Here is a 15,490-nt window from a genome sequence, read left to right as displayed (position 1 = left end):
CTCCCCGGATTACGAGTCTATCGCTCTTAACCAAAGCAAAATAAAAAAATTCCTTCCAGTAGCACCTTAAAGACCAACTAAGTTAGTTCTTGGTATGAGCTTTCGTGTGCATGCACACTTCTTCAGATACACTGAAACAGAAGTCACCAGACCCTTCTATATAGTGAGAAGGTGGGGAGGGGTATTACTCAGAAGGGTGGTGGGAATGGGTGATTGGCTAATAGATGTGGTAAACCTGTTGACATCTCAACAGGCTCATCACAGCTATCTGCCAATCACCCATACCAAGAACTAACTTAGTTGGTCTTTAAGGTGCTACTGGAAGGAATTTTTTTATTTTGCTTTGACTATGGCAGACCAACACGGCTCTTAACCAGTACACCACACTGACTCTTGTAGTAAACAACAGCATTTTTCTTTCCAAATTTAATGAGTAAAAATCTCCAACATTTATATTTTCAGGATTGGGAACATCAATAATTGTACACTAGCAGGGCACTTCTATACGTATCAATGTGCCCCATGTCTTAGTGTATCAAAGTGCCCCAATGGACATTTTCAAGAAACTAACATTTATTAATAAAACCACTGAATTTATTTAAAAATCATGTGTAATCTTGATTACTGAGTGGAATAACTTATATGGTCTTAATAAATCTTAAGGATTTGAAACAGCGTTGGAACACTTGTACATTTCTCATAATTGTTCATTTGGCTGCACTAAAAACCCACCTACTCTTGTGAAACGCCAACGGCTAACTGGTGGGCGGCGTATAGACATGTTTCTCGAAATTGAAATATTGTTGGTGTATCAATGTGCCCCTTGCATCAATGTGCCCCCCTCCCCCCTACATGCCAGAGAGGCTGCTTCCCTGGGCAAGGAAGGAGCAGGAATCCCTAAAGGGGAGGATCTGTATGTGATCCCATCTCTAGAGCTCACATAAACACCAGGGGGAAGGTGGCCGGGGCGTAAGAGGAAAAGCATTGGACTCGAACGCAGGCCTCAGGGACGCTTCTCCCCGTTCCCCCCATAGAGACCTGGGACCCCTTCTCCAGAAGGGACCTCCAAGGAGGAGGAAGCCAGGGCGGATCAGTCCCTGGACCTTGGAGGTGATTCCTGGACTCCTGCAATATAATGTTCCTTTCCCCATTGGCCAGGAACCTAAGCTCCTTTTGGGGTTGTCATTTCGCACCCCGAGGTTCCTCCAAGGCCTTGGGGAAGGAAACAAGGCCCCCGAAGCTGCCGCCCTCCTTCAGCTGGGAGGAGAGACCCCGAGAGCGTGGCACCCCCGAGGTCTACAGGGAGCCATGACGTCTCTGGGAGCGGCTGGGGCCTCCAGATTGTTATGTTGTGGGTTGACATAGCAGACGACACAGCAATTTCTCCCAAGCAACTCTTTATTTTGTAAGCTGGAATAGAACTGACTAGCAAACAGCTCAGCCGGCCTGCTTTTATAGGCAGCCGGCTGTCAACATTGTAGCAACAACAACCCAGAGTTTCCCGCCTAAGATAACTGACGTGGACCTGAGTGAAAACTATCTACAGACCTGCGTGAAAACTATCTACAGTATCCCCCTGCTGGCCCAGGGTGAAACTTCACTACATAACACCCCTCCCCACCGAGATAAGGTGTTAGTTACAATCGTAATGGTTTCCTTATATACAGCACTATGCGTAATGGTTCAATTAGGCACAAAAGCATATCGGTTACATTTCCCATACTTAGACCAACAGTGATACATGTCCAACAACATAGTCCTTTACATAAGTTGGGTGCTTGGAAACTCTGCCAGACCGCTGGGGACTGGTAGCCAAGTCCGGAGGGCCACACAGTTCGTGCTGAGGCTGTGGTGCGACCCTAGGTGGCGTTGAAACCAAATCCCCTGGATCCGCTGCTGTGGGTGGAGCCTCCGCAAGTGGAGTGGTCTGAGTCTGTGGTAAGTCTGGCAGGCCCTCTGAAGCGGCTTGGTTCGGCTCCACGCTGGCAGTTTGCGAGGGAGGTGTAGGTGGAGCCTCACCATCTGTAAGTGTCTCTTCTGGAGCCACAGGCGCAGTTGGGGGCACCACGGTAGTGTCCAAGTCCCCAACCCTGCGCCTAAGCTGGTCTATGTGCCGGCGCCACAAGCGTCCGTCTTTGAGTGCCACCTGGTACGAGCGAGGTTCAGTGACTCCCACTACTGTGGCTGGCACCCAAGGAATGTCCCCCACATAGTTCCGGGCAAAGACCTGGTTTCCTGGGACAAATGACCGTGGCGCGTTGGCACAGCCTGGGGGTTCAGCCACGGCAAAGTCCGGGTGCAGCCAATCGAGCGGTGACCTGAGGCGGCGGCCCATAAGCAGTTCAGCAGGACTCCGCCCTGTGGCCGCATGAGGGGTGATGTGTTGCACAAACAAGTATTCAGCAACCCGCTCATGCCAGTCTCCCCGGTCCAGGTGCGCCAGTGCCTCTTTTGCCGAGCGCACCATTCTTTCCGCTTGCCCGTTGCTGGATGGATGAAAGGGTGACGTTAGGGCATGGCGGATGCCCAGTCCCAAAAGATACCGCTCAAACGTGCCTGACGTGAACTGCGGTCCGTTGTTGGAGACCAGGACATCAGGACACCCATGCGTTGCAAACAGGCCTCGCAGCACCCGGATGACGGCCTCGGTAGTGGTGGAGGGCATCAGGGCCACCTCCAGCCATTTGGAATAGGCGTCCACCACTACCATAAAGGTCCGGCCGTGAAAGGGGCCAGCCAGATCGATGTGCACCCTTGACCAGGGTGTCTTTGGCGCCTCCCAGGTGTGTCCCTTACTTGCCGGTGGTGCAGGCCTCGACTCTTGGCACGCTTGACAGGCGGACACCCAGGCAGTGATGGCATCGCCCATATTAGGCCACCAGACGTAACACTGAGCCAACGCCTTCATTTTGAAAATTCCCGGGTGGCCAACGTGCAGAGCCTCCAGGACGCGCTAACGGAGTCCCTGGGGAATCATGACGCGCTCTCCCCACAGCAGACAGCCGCGATGAGCCAAGAGTTCATGTTGTCTGGTTGCGAAGGGCTGGAACTCCGATGCAAAAGGCCCTTGTGGCCACCCCCTCCACACCCAGTTGAGCACCCGGCTGATGGTGTGATCCTGGGCAGACGCGGAGGCCACAGTGGCAGCCAATACAGGCGCTGCCGGAAGATCCTCAATCAGGAGGAGCGATGAAGCTGGAGCCGGGTCTTCCACAAATGCTGGAAGAGGGCAACGGCTGAGGGCGTCGGCATGGCCCATCAATTTCCCCGGGCGATGGACGAGCCGGTAGTGGTAGGCAGCCAGGAAAACAGTCCATCGCCGCATGCGTGGCGAGAGGACCGGTGGAGTTGGACGATCACCGGCGAGGAGGCCCAGGAGCGGCTTGTGGTCACTGATGAGGTCAAAAGTCCTGCCATAGAGGTATTCATGGAACCTCTTCATTCCAGCCACAAGTGCCAGTGCCTCCTTGTCGAGCTGGCTGTAATTCTGTTCCATCGGAGATAGCGTCCTGGAAAAGTAGGCGAGCGGTGCTTCTCTTCCGTCTGGAAAACGGTGACTAAGGACAGCGCCGATGCCAAAAGGTGAGGCGTCGCATGCAAGGACCAGCGGCCTGGATTCACTGTACTGTACCAGCACACGGTCTGATGAAAGGAGAGCCTTGACCGCGTTGAAGGCCGCCGTCTCCCGATGACCCCAGGCCCAAGGCGTCTTTGTGCTAAGGAGTCGGTGAAGAGGCTCAGCCACTGTGGCTTTGTGGGGCAGGAACATGTTATAAAAGTTCAGCAGCCCCCGGAACGCCTGCAACTCCGTCTTGTTCTTTGGGGTGGGGGCCTGCTGGATAGCGCGGATCTTGGATGTGGTCGGGTGGAGGCCGGAGGCGTCGATAAGATAGCCCAGGAACTCTACCTGTGGAACGGCGATCTGGCACTTCTCCCTCTTTACCTTGAGCCCGGCCTCTTGGAACCTGGTCAGCACGGCACGGAGGCGCTCGAACAGCTGCTGGTATGAGTCTGCGGACACCAAGACGTCATCAAAATATGGTACCACGCCCGGAAGCCCTTGCAGGAGACGCTCCATAAGGCTTTGGAAGATGCCAGGAGCCACACTCACCCCGAACTGCAACCGGCGGCAACGGAATGCCCCTCGGTGGGTGACGATCATCTGGGCTTCAGCAGTGGCATCATCAACGGACAGTTGTTGATAGACTTGGGCAAGGTCCAGCTTAGCGAAGACCTTACCCTCACCCAGGGAATGCAGCAGGTGTTGGACAACAGGAACCGGATAAGCATGCTGCTGAAGTGCCTTGTTGATCGTGCACTGGTAGTCAGCGCAGATTCTCACCGACCCGTCTGGCTTGACAGGCGTGACGATGGGGGTTTCCCACTTGGCGTGGTCAACCGACTCCAAAACTCCTTGGGCGATCAGCTTGTCCAGTTGTTCATCCACCTTAGCCTTGAGAGCAAAGGGAACCCGGCGTGGCTTTAGCTTGATGGGGGCGACTTGTGGATCAAGGCTAAAGGAGATGGGCGTACCTGTATATTGCCCCAAGGTGCCATCAAAAACCTCGGCAAAGTCTTTGACCAGACCCTCAGTCTCTGCGTTAGAGATGCAGTTGATGCTGGTGACTTCCAGGCCGAGGGCATCAAACCAGTCTAGCCCTAGGAGGCTTGGCCACTGACCTTCGACCACCACCAACCGGAGTAGGCCTGAAAAATCCTTGAAGGCGATTCAGAACCGGCCAACGTCTACCACAGGAATGTCGTGTCCCTAGTAGTCTCTCAGGTGTACGCGGTGAGAGTCGAGTTGCCTTTTGGACACTCTGGGTACCAGTCTTTTGATGGTGCTCCAAGACACGATGGACAGGGCAGACCCGGTGTCGATCTCCATGTCACATGGAGCTCCTTCAATGAGCACCGTGACGTTCAGCTTGCGTCGCGTAGGTGAGTCGGTTTGGCCAATCGTGGTTCCAGACGGGCAGCGGCAGTTGGTGAGAGCGAAACAACTTTCCTTGGCAGACTGGAGTGAAGACTTGGACTTGCGAGTCGGTGAAGGGGGGGTGTCAGACGGAGCCGATCGGCAGACCTTAGCGATGTGCCCCCTTCTGGAACGCTTCCTACAGATGGCGTCTCTGAATCGACACTTGGCATGGGAATGGTTGCCTCCGCAGCCAGCACATTCTGGTTAGCCCTTGGACCTCTGTAGGAACTTCCTGCGCTCCCGCTTTGTCTGGTGCACATCATTGTCTTCACTGGAGGATGCCTCATCATTGCTGGCCTCTTCATGATGCACCGGAACTGGCTTCCTATCAAGACGTGGGCTGCTGGACTTGCGGATCTCCTGGGCGGAGCGTTCAGCAGCTTCTGAGGCCACAGCCTCCTCAATGGCTTTCTGTAGCGTGAGGTCTGGCTTGGCGAGGAGACGCCGTTGCAGATGGATGTCCCGGACCCCGCAGACGATTCGATCCATCAGGGCATCGTCTAAGTCTCGGAACTCACAGTGCATTGCAGCCTGTCGCAGGGCGGTGGTGTAGTTGTTGATTGATTCCCCCTCTGCCTGGTTCCGGTGGTAGAACGCATGGCGGGCAGCAATCTTGGACGGCTTTGGTGCGTAGTGGTTGCGGAGCTTCTCTTGGATTGTGTCCCACGGTGTTGCCTGGACTGCTTCAGGCGCAACCAATGCTCGGGCCGTCTCAAACACCTCAGGCCCACAAAGGCTGAGGAATAGGCCCCGCTTACGCTCCTGTGATACTTGTGTCAGCTCGTTGGCTTGGAGGTAGCAGTCGAACCGAGCGAGGTAGGAGTTCCATGATTCAGAGGCTGGCGCAAACGGCGGTAGAGGCACAAGTGAAGCCATGATTCCGATGCCGGAGAGAAGGGCGATGGATGGAACACAGCGCTTTCGCCGGAACGGTCAGCTCTGAATTGGTTCTGTCCAGTGATTTCGCTCAGTGATTTTGCTCTGTGATTCAGCTCAGTTCAGAGGATGGCCGCATCTGGCTGTGCTCTGATGTCCATCCATCCCATCCTCGTCGCCAGTGTTATGTTGTGGGTTGACATAGCAGACGACACAGCGATTTCTCCAAAGCAACTCTTTATTTTGTAAGCTGGAATAGAACTGACTAGCAAACAGCTCAGCCGGCCTGCTTTTATAGGCAGCCGGCTGTCAACATTGTAGCAACAACAACCCAGTTTCCCGCCTAAAATAACTGACGTGGACCTGAGTGAAAACTATCTACAGACCTGAGTGAAAACTATCTACAGTATCCCCCTGCTGGCCCAGGGTGAAACTTCACTAGATAACACAGATGAAACAAAATGGCATTCCCGCCTTTTCCAGAAAAAGGGCAGGAATCGCCATCTCCTGGCCCTCCGTGGGTTCCTGCTTGGCCATGGGGGGGGGGGTATGCAGCTGCTCCCAAACTCTTCCCTTCCCCAGACATTGAGGGGGGGGGAGGAACATTAAGAGAACGAGAAATGAGGGATAAGCTGTGAGGGGGAGCAGCCAAGAGGGAAACTCAGGGGGGAAACTCCCTCAGGAAACCTGGCAAAGGAGAGGACGACCCCCAGGGGAATCTGAAGGGGGATTGGCCAGCTCTCAAATGGAGAGGCTTCTGATTGGCCCTGCTCTGGGGTGAGAAATGGGGTCAAATGGTTCTGAGAGCCCAGTATAAATTGGTTTTCTGACAGGAAACGCAGGGAAAGGATGGAGTTGGGGAGGGGGGAAAGAGTCCCAGAGTGGGGGGGCTGCCCCCTGAGCAGCATGTGCCCCCCTCCCTCGCTCCCCAATAGTGGGCTTCGCCATTCCTGCCTGTGGTGCTGTTACGGGGGGCCTTCACACCCCCCCCCCCAGGATGGCGTGTCTGTTTCATTCCTCGCATGGGACACTTCCTCGTCTGTCTCTCTTCCTGGGCTGAAATAGCAGAAAAGTTCGCTGGGAGGGGGGGAGATTATTTTCGGAGGGGGAGGAATCTCCTGGCTGGGAAGTCCCCCCCCCCATTCTTCCCCCCACTCGCTGATCGGGAGGGTGTTTTGTTTTTTTTGAGGGGTGCCGGGTGCCTTGATGGAGCCATTTCTTAGCCTCTTCTCCATCCCAGCCTTTCCTTAGGATTCAGGAGCCTCTATGTTGGAGGAGGGGGAGAGCCAAGGTCACCCCCCCTCATGGCCACCCCCGTCTCTCTTTCGGTTAGTCTGGATCAGATGTGGGCTCCTTGGGGTAGAGTCCTTGGCACAGACGGGGGCAGCCCCTTGAGCGCAGGCGCAGAAGCAGGAAAACTGCAGAGAGGGAAGGGGTGCAAGAGTTAAAAGGAGCAAAGCTGGATTCCTAGAGAGGACAGGAAGTGAAGGGGGGTCAAGGTCCTCCATGACTAAATTCCCTCCCTCCCACATCCCTTCCTGCAAGCCGAGAGGAGATTGCTTTGTTTTCTCTGCTTTGCAAAAGCTTCCTTGGGGCCCCTCCTGGAATCCGGTGAGTCTCCTCTCTCTTCCCCCTTTGGGAATCTTGTCACAGGAGGAGTGTAAATCTCACCTCTGGAGTTTTTTCAAAGGGTATACATGCCTGATGTCTTAAGAACAGAAGAGATTTAGGGCATGTGGAAGATCTATACTTTGATGCCTTCCATGCCAGGGTGGGGACCACATTTTGGGACTGGAGGCTTGTGAAGATGGTGTATAAACACCAGATAATATCTAAGGAGGAGGGGTGTATTAGTCTCAAGATATTTCAGAAATGTGGCATCGCCATCTCCTCTGCTTCCACATACAGATTGGGTCTCCATGCAACCCCAGACAGAGGCAAATATGGCCACAACATCTGCCTGGCTTGCAATGAGAGAGCTCAAAGATTGTGAACAGGGCTCTCCATACAGAGCACCTAGCATGGGGGCACCTACATGTAATATCTACTCTGCTATTTTCTGCCCATGCTCTGGGGTTGCAGTTTTCAGGCTTAGGGACAGGATGGTGATTGGTTTTTGCACCAAGTTCTGTCAGTTATCCCCATTGAGTTCAAAGGGATCACCTATCAGGTCACTAGTGTGCAGACCATGCCAGCCTTACAAAGTAGGGTGAGGAGTATACAGAGGAAATTGGAATCACTGGAGATGTTTAGAAATGGGGCTTCTCTTGGGGAGGGGCTGCCCCATTTGTGCTTTTCCAGGGGCAGGAGAATATCTAGGGCAAGAGAATCCCTGCAGGGCCTCTGAGGCTCCCTTTGCTTCTTCCTCTCTCCCAGGACCCTGCAGCTCGTTTTGGCTCCTTGACTCCTCAGGAAGGATGAAAGAGACGGATCCTGCAAAGCTAGCGAGGATGGAAGGGGGAAGATGGACGGTTGACCTGGTCAGGTTGTCTCCTGCATCCCTCCTCACAGCCTCAGAGCATTGCCTCCCAGGGACCTCCGAGAGATCTGGTGAGTCCAAGGGGAGGGGAGTGAAAATGGGGACCTTGATGGAGGGAGCCAGAGAGGTATCAGGGCTTGCTCAGTTTGGGGGTGGGAGGAGGCAGGCAGGCAGATGGAGATGGAGAAGGGGAGCAGTTTATTGGGCTCCTCCCCCTGCTTCCTGCCTGCGCCTTTGTCTCCTGCAGGCATTTTGAGCTAGAAATACAGTTGAACCTGAGAAGTCGAACAGAATCCGTTCTGGAAGTCGGTTCAACTTCCAAGGCGTGACTTTTGATTGGCTCTTGAAATGGGAAGAGCCGATCGGAAGCTGCAACGATGCAACATCACTTTCTCTCCCTGGCACTGCTGGGCCAGCCCTCTGCCTCCCTTTCCCTCAGGCGAAATCTCCAATGGAGTATGAATCACGAGCGACCGTGGGTTTTCTTTGGGAAAACAGGTTGCAAACAAACTTTATTATAACAGATGTCAACAAGGAGTTTTGGTTCTTCCACTGAAATGGAACAAACAGTGCTGTTGTTTTTTTCTATTAACTTGAATACGGATTCAAGTCATAGGCTGTATGCTGTTTAGGTTTAAGGTTACTTCCTTTTACACATTTTCCATGGATCAGACTTCTGCACACAAATTTCTGGAACTGAATCCTAATCCTGCGTCTTCCGTGTGTTGCCTTTTTCTTTTCTTTTTGGAATAACTTTTATTTGCTTTTAAAAACAAGGATCATAGGGCCACTAAATGATGAAATATGTAGACCGGGGTCAGCAATCTACCATCCTCGGGCAGCAAGCGTCTCACAGGGGTGATTTAACCGGCCCCTGAACTGCCCCCAAGCCGTCCGCTCGGTGAGTCCCGTGTCTACACACGTGATCCTGCCCATGGAGCGATCTCCGTGAGAGTGAGCCAGCCCAGGCGAGGTAAAGCTTGCCGACCCCTGATGTAGACCGAGTCTTCTCATGCCATTTGTACATCTCAAAACTAGCAGAATCTATTTGCAGGAATATCTATAACGTACGATTCATCATTAGCGGTCAGTATGTGAGTTCTGGGTTCATGAAATGCTTTAAACTGGAACAAAAAAGTGAGGGAACAGGAGAGAACAGAGAGCATTCAACATTGCATAGCTGAATGCCTAGTCAGGAGCTCTTGTGGCCGTTGTGTTTAGATTTAGTGTGAGTTATAGTCACTTTTCCTCTTATGTTTCCAAAGAAACAATACAGAGTTGGTCTCATGAACACGGGAGGGGGGTTCAAACTGAAGAAAGTGATTTATGTATAAATTTAAATTTAGACCAATCAGAGTGAGGCAATTGCTGATGGGGTGTAGGTTTCATAGACAAGGCATGGACGTTGCTGCATCCTGACCACAGAGCTCTGCAGAAGGAAGTAAAGGAGGAGAACCGTGGGATCATGGACCCTCTCAGTAAAACTCCCTGTTGGATCATAAAATCAGTTTTGAAATTCCATACATACCTCTATGTCAGGGGTCAGCAACCTGCGGCCCATGGGGGGGTCGTTTAAACGGGCCACAAGCCACCCCCGAACCAAGCCGCCCACTCAGCGAGTCCCCGCGTGCTGCACTAAACCAGTCCAGGGCGGGGACTTGCTTCTGTGGTGCCGGAAATCAGACGCAGACGCATGAGCGATCCGGCCCATGGCGGGATCTCCACAGAACTGAACCGGCCCAGGCAAGGTAAACCTTCCTGACCCCTGCTCTGTGTGACGAACCTTCACTATTTTGATGGAGATGAAAAGCTGAGCAGTTGGCTCCTTACTTCTCTCGCCCTGACCTAGCCACTGTGATCCACACGACAGACACCTCCAGGCTTGATTATTGTAACTCACTCTACGTGGGGATGCCCTTGAGACTGACCCAGAAATTCCAGCAGGTGCAGAATGCTAAGGCAGGACTCTGGTGGGTCTGGAAGCGTTTCGCAAGAAATACCTCTGCTCACTCAGAGATATATTTACAGTCTTTATTTACATACATATTTACAAGGTACAGGACATAGCTTTCATGCATCTGAATCCTTGGTAGCAGATCCAGGATGTGGGAGCTTTTGGCTCCTCCTCCAGCACAGGAGCTTGGGAAGCCCCAAGCGCCTCCTTTATTCCCTACATTTTAACCCCCTTCTGTCCTGTGCTGAAGGAGTGGGCATTGACTCTCTCTCTGTCCTCCCTCTGAACTGGTTGAGTGGTGTTGATGGTCTCCAGCATCCGGGAGCATCCTCGCCGCTTGAGTTCCTTCCGCTTACTTGTCCTCCTCTCCCTCTCCTGTCTTTTCTAACGGCTCTTGTTCTTCCCCCTCCCTCAGCTCCGGGGCATTCCCTGGCAGCCCCGTGACAGACTCCTTACGGGGTCCTCACAGCAGGATCACATTCACCCAGTGCTATACCAGCTGCACTAGCTCCCGCTGGAGTACAGGGTCAGGTTTAAGGTGCGGGTTTTAACCTTTAAAGCCCTATACAGCCTAGGACCCTCGTACCTACGGGACCGCCTCTCCTGGTATGTCCCACGGAGGACCTTACAGTCTTCAAACAAAAACATATTGGAGGTCCTGGGCCACAGGGAGGTTAGGCTGGCCTCAACCAGAGCCAGGGCTTTTTTAGCAGTGGCTCCGATCTGGTGGAATGCTCTGTTACAAGAGACTAGGGCCCTGCGGGACTTGACATCTTTCCTCAGGGCCTGCAAAACAGAGCTGTTCCACCAGGCCTTTGGCCAGGGCACAGTCTGACCCCCTCTCTCCTTCTGTAATCTTCATAGAACTCTAACCTGGTGGTTTAATTAATTGACTATGTGATTTTATTATTTTTTTACCTGTTGTTAGCCGCTCTGACCTTGGCTTTGGTCGGGAAGGGCGGGATACAAATAATATATATTTATTTTTATTGTTGTTGTTGTTATCATCATCATCATCATCATCATCATCATCATCTGGGATTCCAACATCCTCACCGTGAATCCTGAATGGAGGGATATCAACTGTTTTCTCTCTGAATATTCTTCATTTCGTCAAGCTTGTTTAAGCAATGACCAGGCTTTTTTGAACTACCCAGGCCTTTTTAAATGTCATCTTCAGATTTTTTAGGGTAGTTGAAGTAAGTTCTGTGAGGTTTGTTGTTTTTGTTTTTGCTTTTGTCTGCATTTTATTGACCAAAGAGATGACTGACCTTGGAGATGAAGATAATTCCATGACTGAGCCAAACATTATCTATCCCAGATAAAAGCCAAGTAATATATCAGTAAATATCAGCTAACAAAGGTAGTAAAAATTATAGTAAGGCCTCATAACTAATTATTTTCAGTTCTTCCTCTATCACAAGCATTCATTAACATTCTTAATTACTGGCCTCAACAACATCAAAAATACCATCTCAGGACTATTTAATTGCTCATCTTCTAACATTATGTATGCCATCAAATTGCTGAATTACAACTTATTACCAAACTTAAAGCCATGGAGAGACCTGGTCTGAATACAGACATTGGATTTTATTCTATTTTTTGAAAATAATTTTTATTAACAGGCCAATCACATCACATTATCATATCACATTAGTTCCAAATTATACAGTCAAATTTTAAATTTTGTTGGGGGTGCCCATACATCAAACTCCGCTCGAGTCCAAAACGGCATCACTTTCTTACTGCTTTCATTAGACAGTTCTGTCCAGTTTGATCCGGATAGTCCTTTATTACTTCCTTTCTCTTCTTGTTGTTATCATAAATTCCTTTCTTTGCGATCTCTGATGATTTTCACAAGCAGGTTGTAAGCTGGCATTCTATGTGGATTTTTGTACTCTTCCAAAAATCATATTGATCAGGGACAGCCTCTGTACAACGCTTCCATACACAAGCTCAGTCTCCAATCTGTATTTTTCAAATAAATCAAATGAGTCTGGGGGCTCTGTCACGTCAAACTTGCATTCCAACATTCCTTCTCTTTCAAACAGTCCTGATTCTCCTCCCCCAGTCCTTCTTCCTCCGACGCTATATTTTAACTGCGTCATAAGAATTTTCCACTTTTCTCACCATTCTCCAGTCTTTCCTGTTTTAATCCGTCCCACATAGTTCTTAAAATCCTGCCTGTGTTTCATAAAAACGCAACGATCTTGTTTCTTTCTGGGGTGAAGGGTTATTTATGTCACATCATGCAGGGAAAAAAAGAGTTTTTTCCTCCACCCCCCCTTCGTTCCAAACATACAGTTTCCTTGTGGTAATTCATCAGAAGATTTACTTATCCGTCCGTCACTCCTGGTCGCAGAGATCCATTAATCAGCAGTCTTATCTTCGAGCTTTACTTGATGTATGTGCTTTCAGCTTCATTTCCAATCATATGTTTCCAATTATAATTCCAAGCTGAAGCAACCAACACGCGCTGATTGGAATCGGTGTCAGGAAGATCTGACTTCACCGAGGGCTTTTTGCCAAGTGTTCGGCACCCCCATCACTCATATCAGGGGGTGCATTGTGAACACCACTGGCAGGGCAGAGCCCCCCCCCCGCATCCTTAGGAAGGCTGCATACTTCCCATAGCAGCCCCTTAGTACCTCGTATGGGTCAGAGAGATGTTATTGTTAGCCATCTTCCAACATGCCACCTAGTGGCCCCCCAGACATTGGATTCTTATCTCATTATACATGTTATATGTAGCTATTTTTAGCCATCTCACCCCTTGCTATTTCCTGTAAGACCAATTGCAGTCTTTAACAGTCTTCAACAGATTTACCACACCTATCAGACAATCACCCATTCCCACCACCCTTCTGAGTAATACCTCTCCCCACCCTCTCACTATATATAAGGGTCTGGTGACTTCTGTTTCAGTGTATCTGAAGAAGTGTGCATGCACACAAAAGTGCATACCAATAACGAACTTAGTTGATCTCTAAGGTGCTACTGGAAGGAATTTTTTAATTCATTAACATCGTTCTAGAATATGGAGAATAATCTTCCTGACACTCTAATTAGCTTCTCCCTTCATTGCAGATGGTGATGAATTGGAAGGGAAGAACAAAGGGGACCACAACAGAATCCACATAGCGGAGAAGTCAAGTAAATATTCAGGGTATGGAGAGAACATTCGTCAGAGCTCCCAGTCCACCTCCCATCAAGGAAACAGCTTCATTCAGAGGGATAGCCTTACTTCAAACGAAAGAACTCACAGTGGAGAGAAATTGTATCAGTGCTTGGAATGTGGAAAGAGCTTCAGTCGGAAGGATTCTCTCATTTCCCATCAAAGAATTCATACAGGAGAGAAACCCTATCAGTGTTTGCAGTGTGGAAAGTGCTTCAGTCAGAGGAGCAATCTGACAACCCATCAAAGGATTCATACAGGGGAGACACCCTATAAGTGCTTGGAATGTGGAAAGAGATTCAGACAGAGCTCAGAGCTCACTTCCCATCACAGAATTCATACAGGGGAGAAACCCTATCAGTGCTTGGAATGTGGAAAGAGATTCAGACTGAGCTCAGAGCTCACTTCCCATCAAAGAATTCATACAGGGGAGAAGCCTTATCAGTGCTTGGAATGTGGAAAGAGCTTCAGTCAGAGCCACAGCCTCACTTCCCATCTAATAAGTCATACAGGGGAGAAACGCTATCAGTGCCTGGAATGTGGAAAGAGCTTCAGACAGAGGAACGGTCTCACTTACCATCAAAGAATTCATACAGGGGAGAAACCCTATCAGTGCTTGGAATGTGGAAAGAGCTTCAGTAACCGCCAAATTCTCACTTCCCATCAAAGAATTCATACAGGGGAGAAACCCTATCAGTGCTTGGAATGTGGAAAGAGCTTCAATTTTAGGACTAGTCTTACTTCCCATCAAAGAATTCATACAGGGGAGAAACCTTTTCAGTGCCATGAATGTGGAAAGAGCTTCATTCAGAAGAATAATCTCACTTCCCATCAAAGAATTCATACAGGTCAGAAACCATATAAATGCTTCCAATGTGGAAAGAGCTTCAGTCACAGCAACGAACTCACCATCCATCAAAGAATTCATACAGGTGAGAAACCCTATCAGTGCCAGGAATGTGGAAAGAGCTTTCGTGAGAGGGGAAAACTCGCTGCTCATCAAAGAATTCATACAGGGGAGAAACCCTATCAATGCTTGGAATGTAGAAAGGGCTTCACCCAAAGGGCCCATCTCCTGACTCATCAAAAAACCCATACAGGTCAGAAACCCTATCAATGCTTGGAATGTGGAAAGAGCTTTCGTGATAGGGGTAAACTCACTTCCCATCAAAGAATTCATACTGGGGAGAAACCCTATCAATGCTTGGAATGTAGAAAGAGCTTCAGTCGGAGGGATAGTCTTACTTCCCATCAAAGAATTCATAAAGGGGAGAAACCCTATCAGTGCTTGGAATGTGGAAAGAGCTTCAGATGGAAGGTTAGTTTCACCTCCCATCAAAAATTTCATACAGGAGAGAAACCATAACTGTTAGAGGAGGGTTTTCCTCTGGTGGCAGATGACAGAAGACTAACACCACGAGACCGGTGCAAACCCAAATCAAATCAAGATTTATGACAAAGCAACAAACAGCAAAGCTTGTGGGTGTTTTTCCTGCAGGCAAAGTTCAAACTGCAAGTTTTCCTTCCTAATTATGACCAGCTGTAACCAATCTGCCCAAAGCTCACAGAAACAGTTCTTAAAGGTACAAACATCCTTACTGTTTCTTTGAAGAATGACTCCCAACACTAACAGTGCTTGGAATGTTTAAAGAACTAATAATACAGTGGTGCCTTGCAAGACGAAATTAATTCATTCCGCAAGTTTTTTCTTCTTGCGAGTTTTTCGTCTTGCGAAGCACGGTTTCCCATAGGAATGCATTGAAAATCAATCAATGTGTTCCTATGGAAACCGCCTTCAGACCAGGTCCGGGGACAGTCTGTCCCCCGACAGTCTCTCCCGGGAAGGCAGGCAGGGGGGAGCAAAGACTTTTGCCCCCCGCCGGCCTTCAAAAGCCGTCCGGGATAGCGGGAAGCGCTTCCCTGCTATCCCGGACTGCTTTTAAAATGCTGGCGGTGGGGAGCAAAGCCTTTCGGCTCCCGCCGGCCTTCCTGGACCTCTTCTGAAGGCCGGAGGGGGGGAAAGGC

General features: G+C 50.2%; 1 protein-coding gene across 5 annotated transcripts in view; it reads left to right on the top strand.

Moving 5' to 3' along the window:
* The window catches only part of LOC310837610 (uncharacterized protein), a 45,197-nt gene extending 30,264 nt beyond the window's left edge, over positions 1-14,933 (top strand). For 2 of the 5 annotated variants that reach the window (XM_083724474.1, XM_083724473.1), the window contains exons 2-3: positions 8,231-8,404; positions 13,378-14,933. In XM_083724474.1, the coding sequence (XP_083580600.1) occupies positions 8,272-8,404; positions 13,378-14,831 (1,587 nt within the window). In that variant the 5' untranslated portion in view covers positions 8,231-8,271 and the 3' untranslated portion in view covers positions 14,832-14,933. Of the gene's footprint in view, positions 1-6,389; positions 6,632-7,308; positions 7,466-7,733; positions 7,892-8,230; positions 8,405-13,377 lie in introns of those variants that run through there. The other 3 variants (XM_083724475.1, XM_083724472.1, XM_083724476.1) reach the window with 3 other exon arrangements.
* Positions 14,934-15,490: the final 557 nt, after the last annotated feature.

This window comes from Podarcis gaigeae, assembly GCF_964106915.1.
Source record: "Podarcis gaigeae genome assembly, chromosome: 2".
In the NCBI taxonomy this organism is placed as follows: Eukaryota; Metazoa; Chordata; class Lepidosauria; order Squamata; family Lacertidae; genus Podarcis; species Podarcis gaigeae.
Note: the sequence above shows the minus strand (reverse complement) of the source record. Positions and strands in the feature narration are given on the sequence as shown.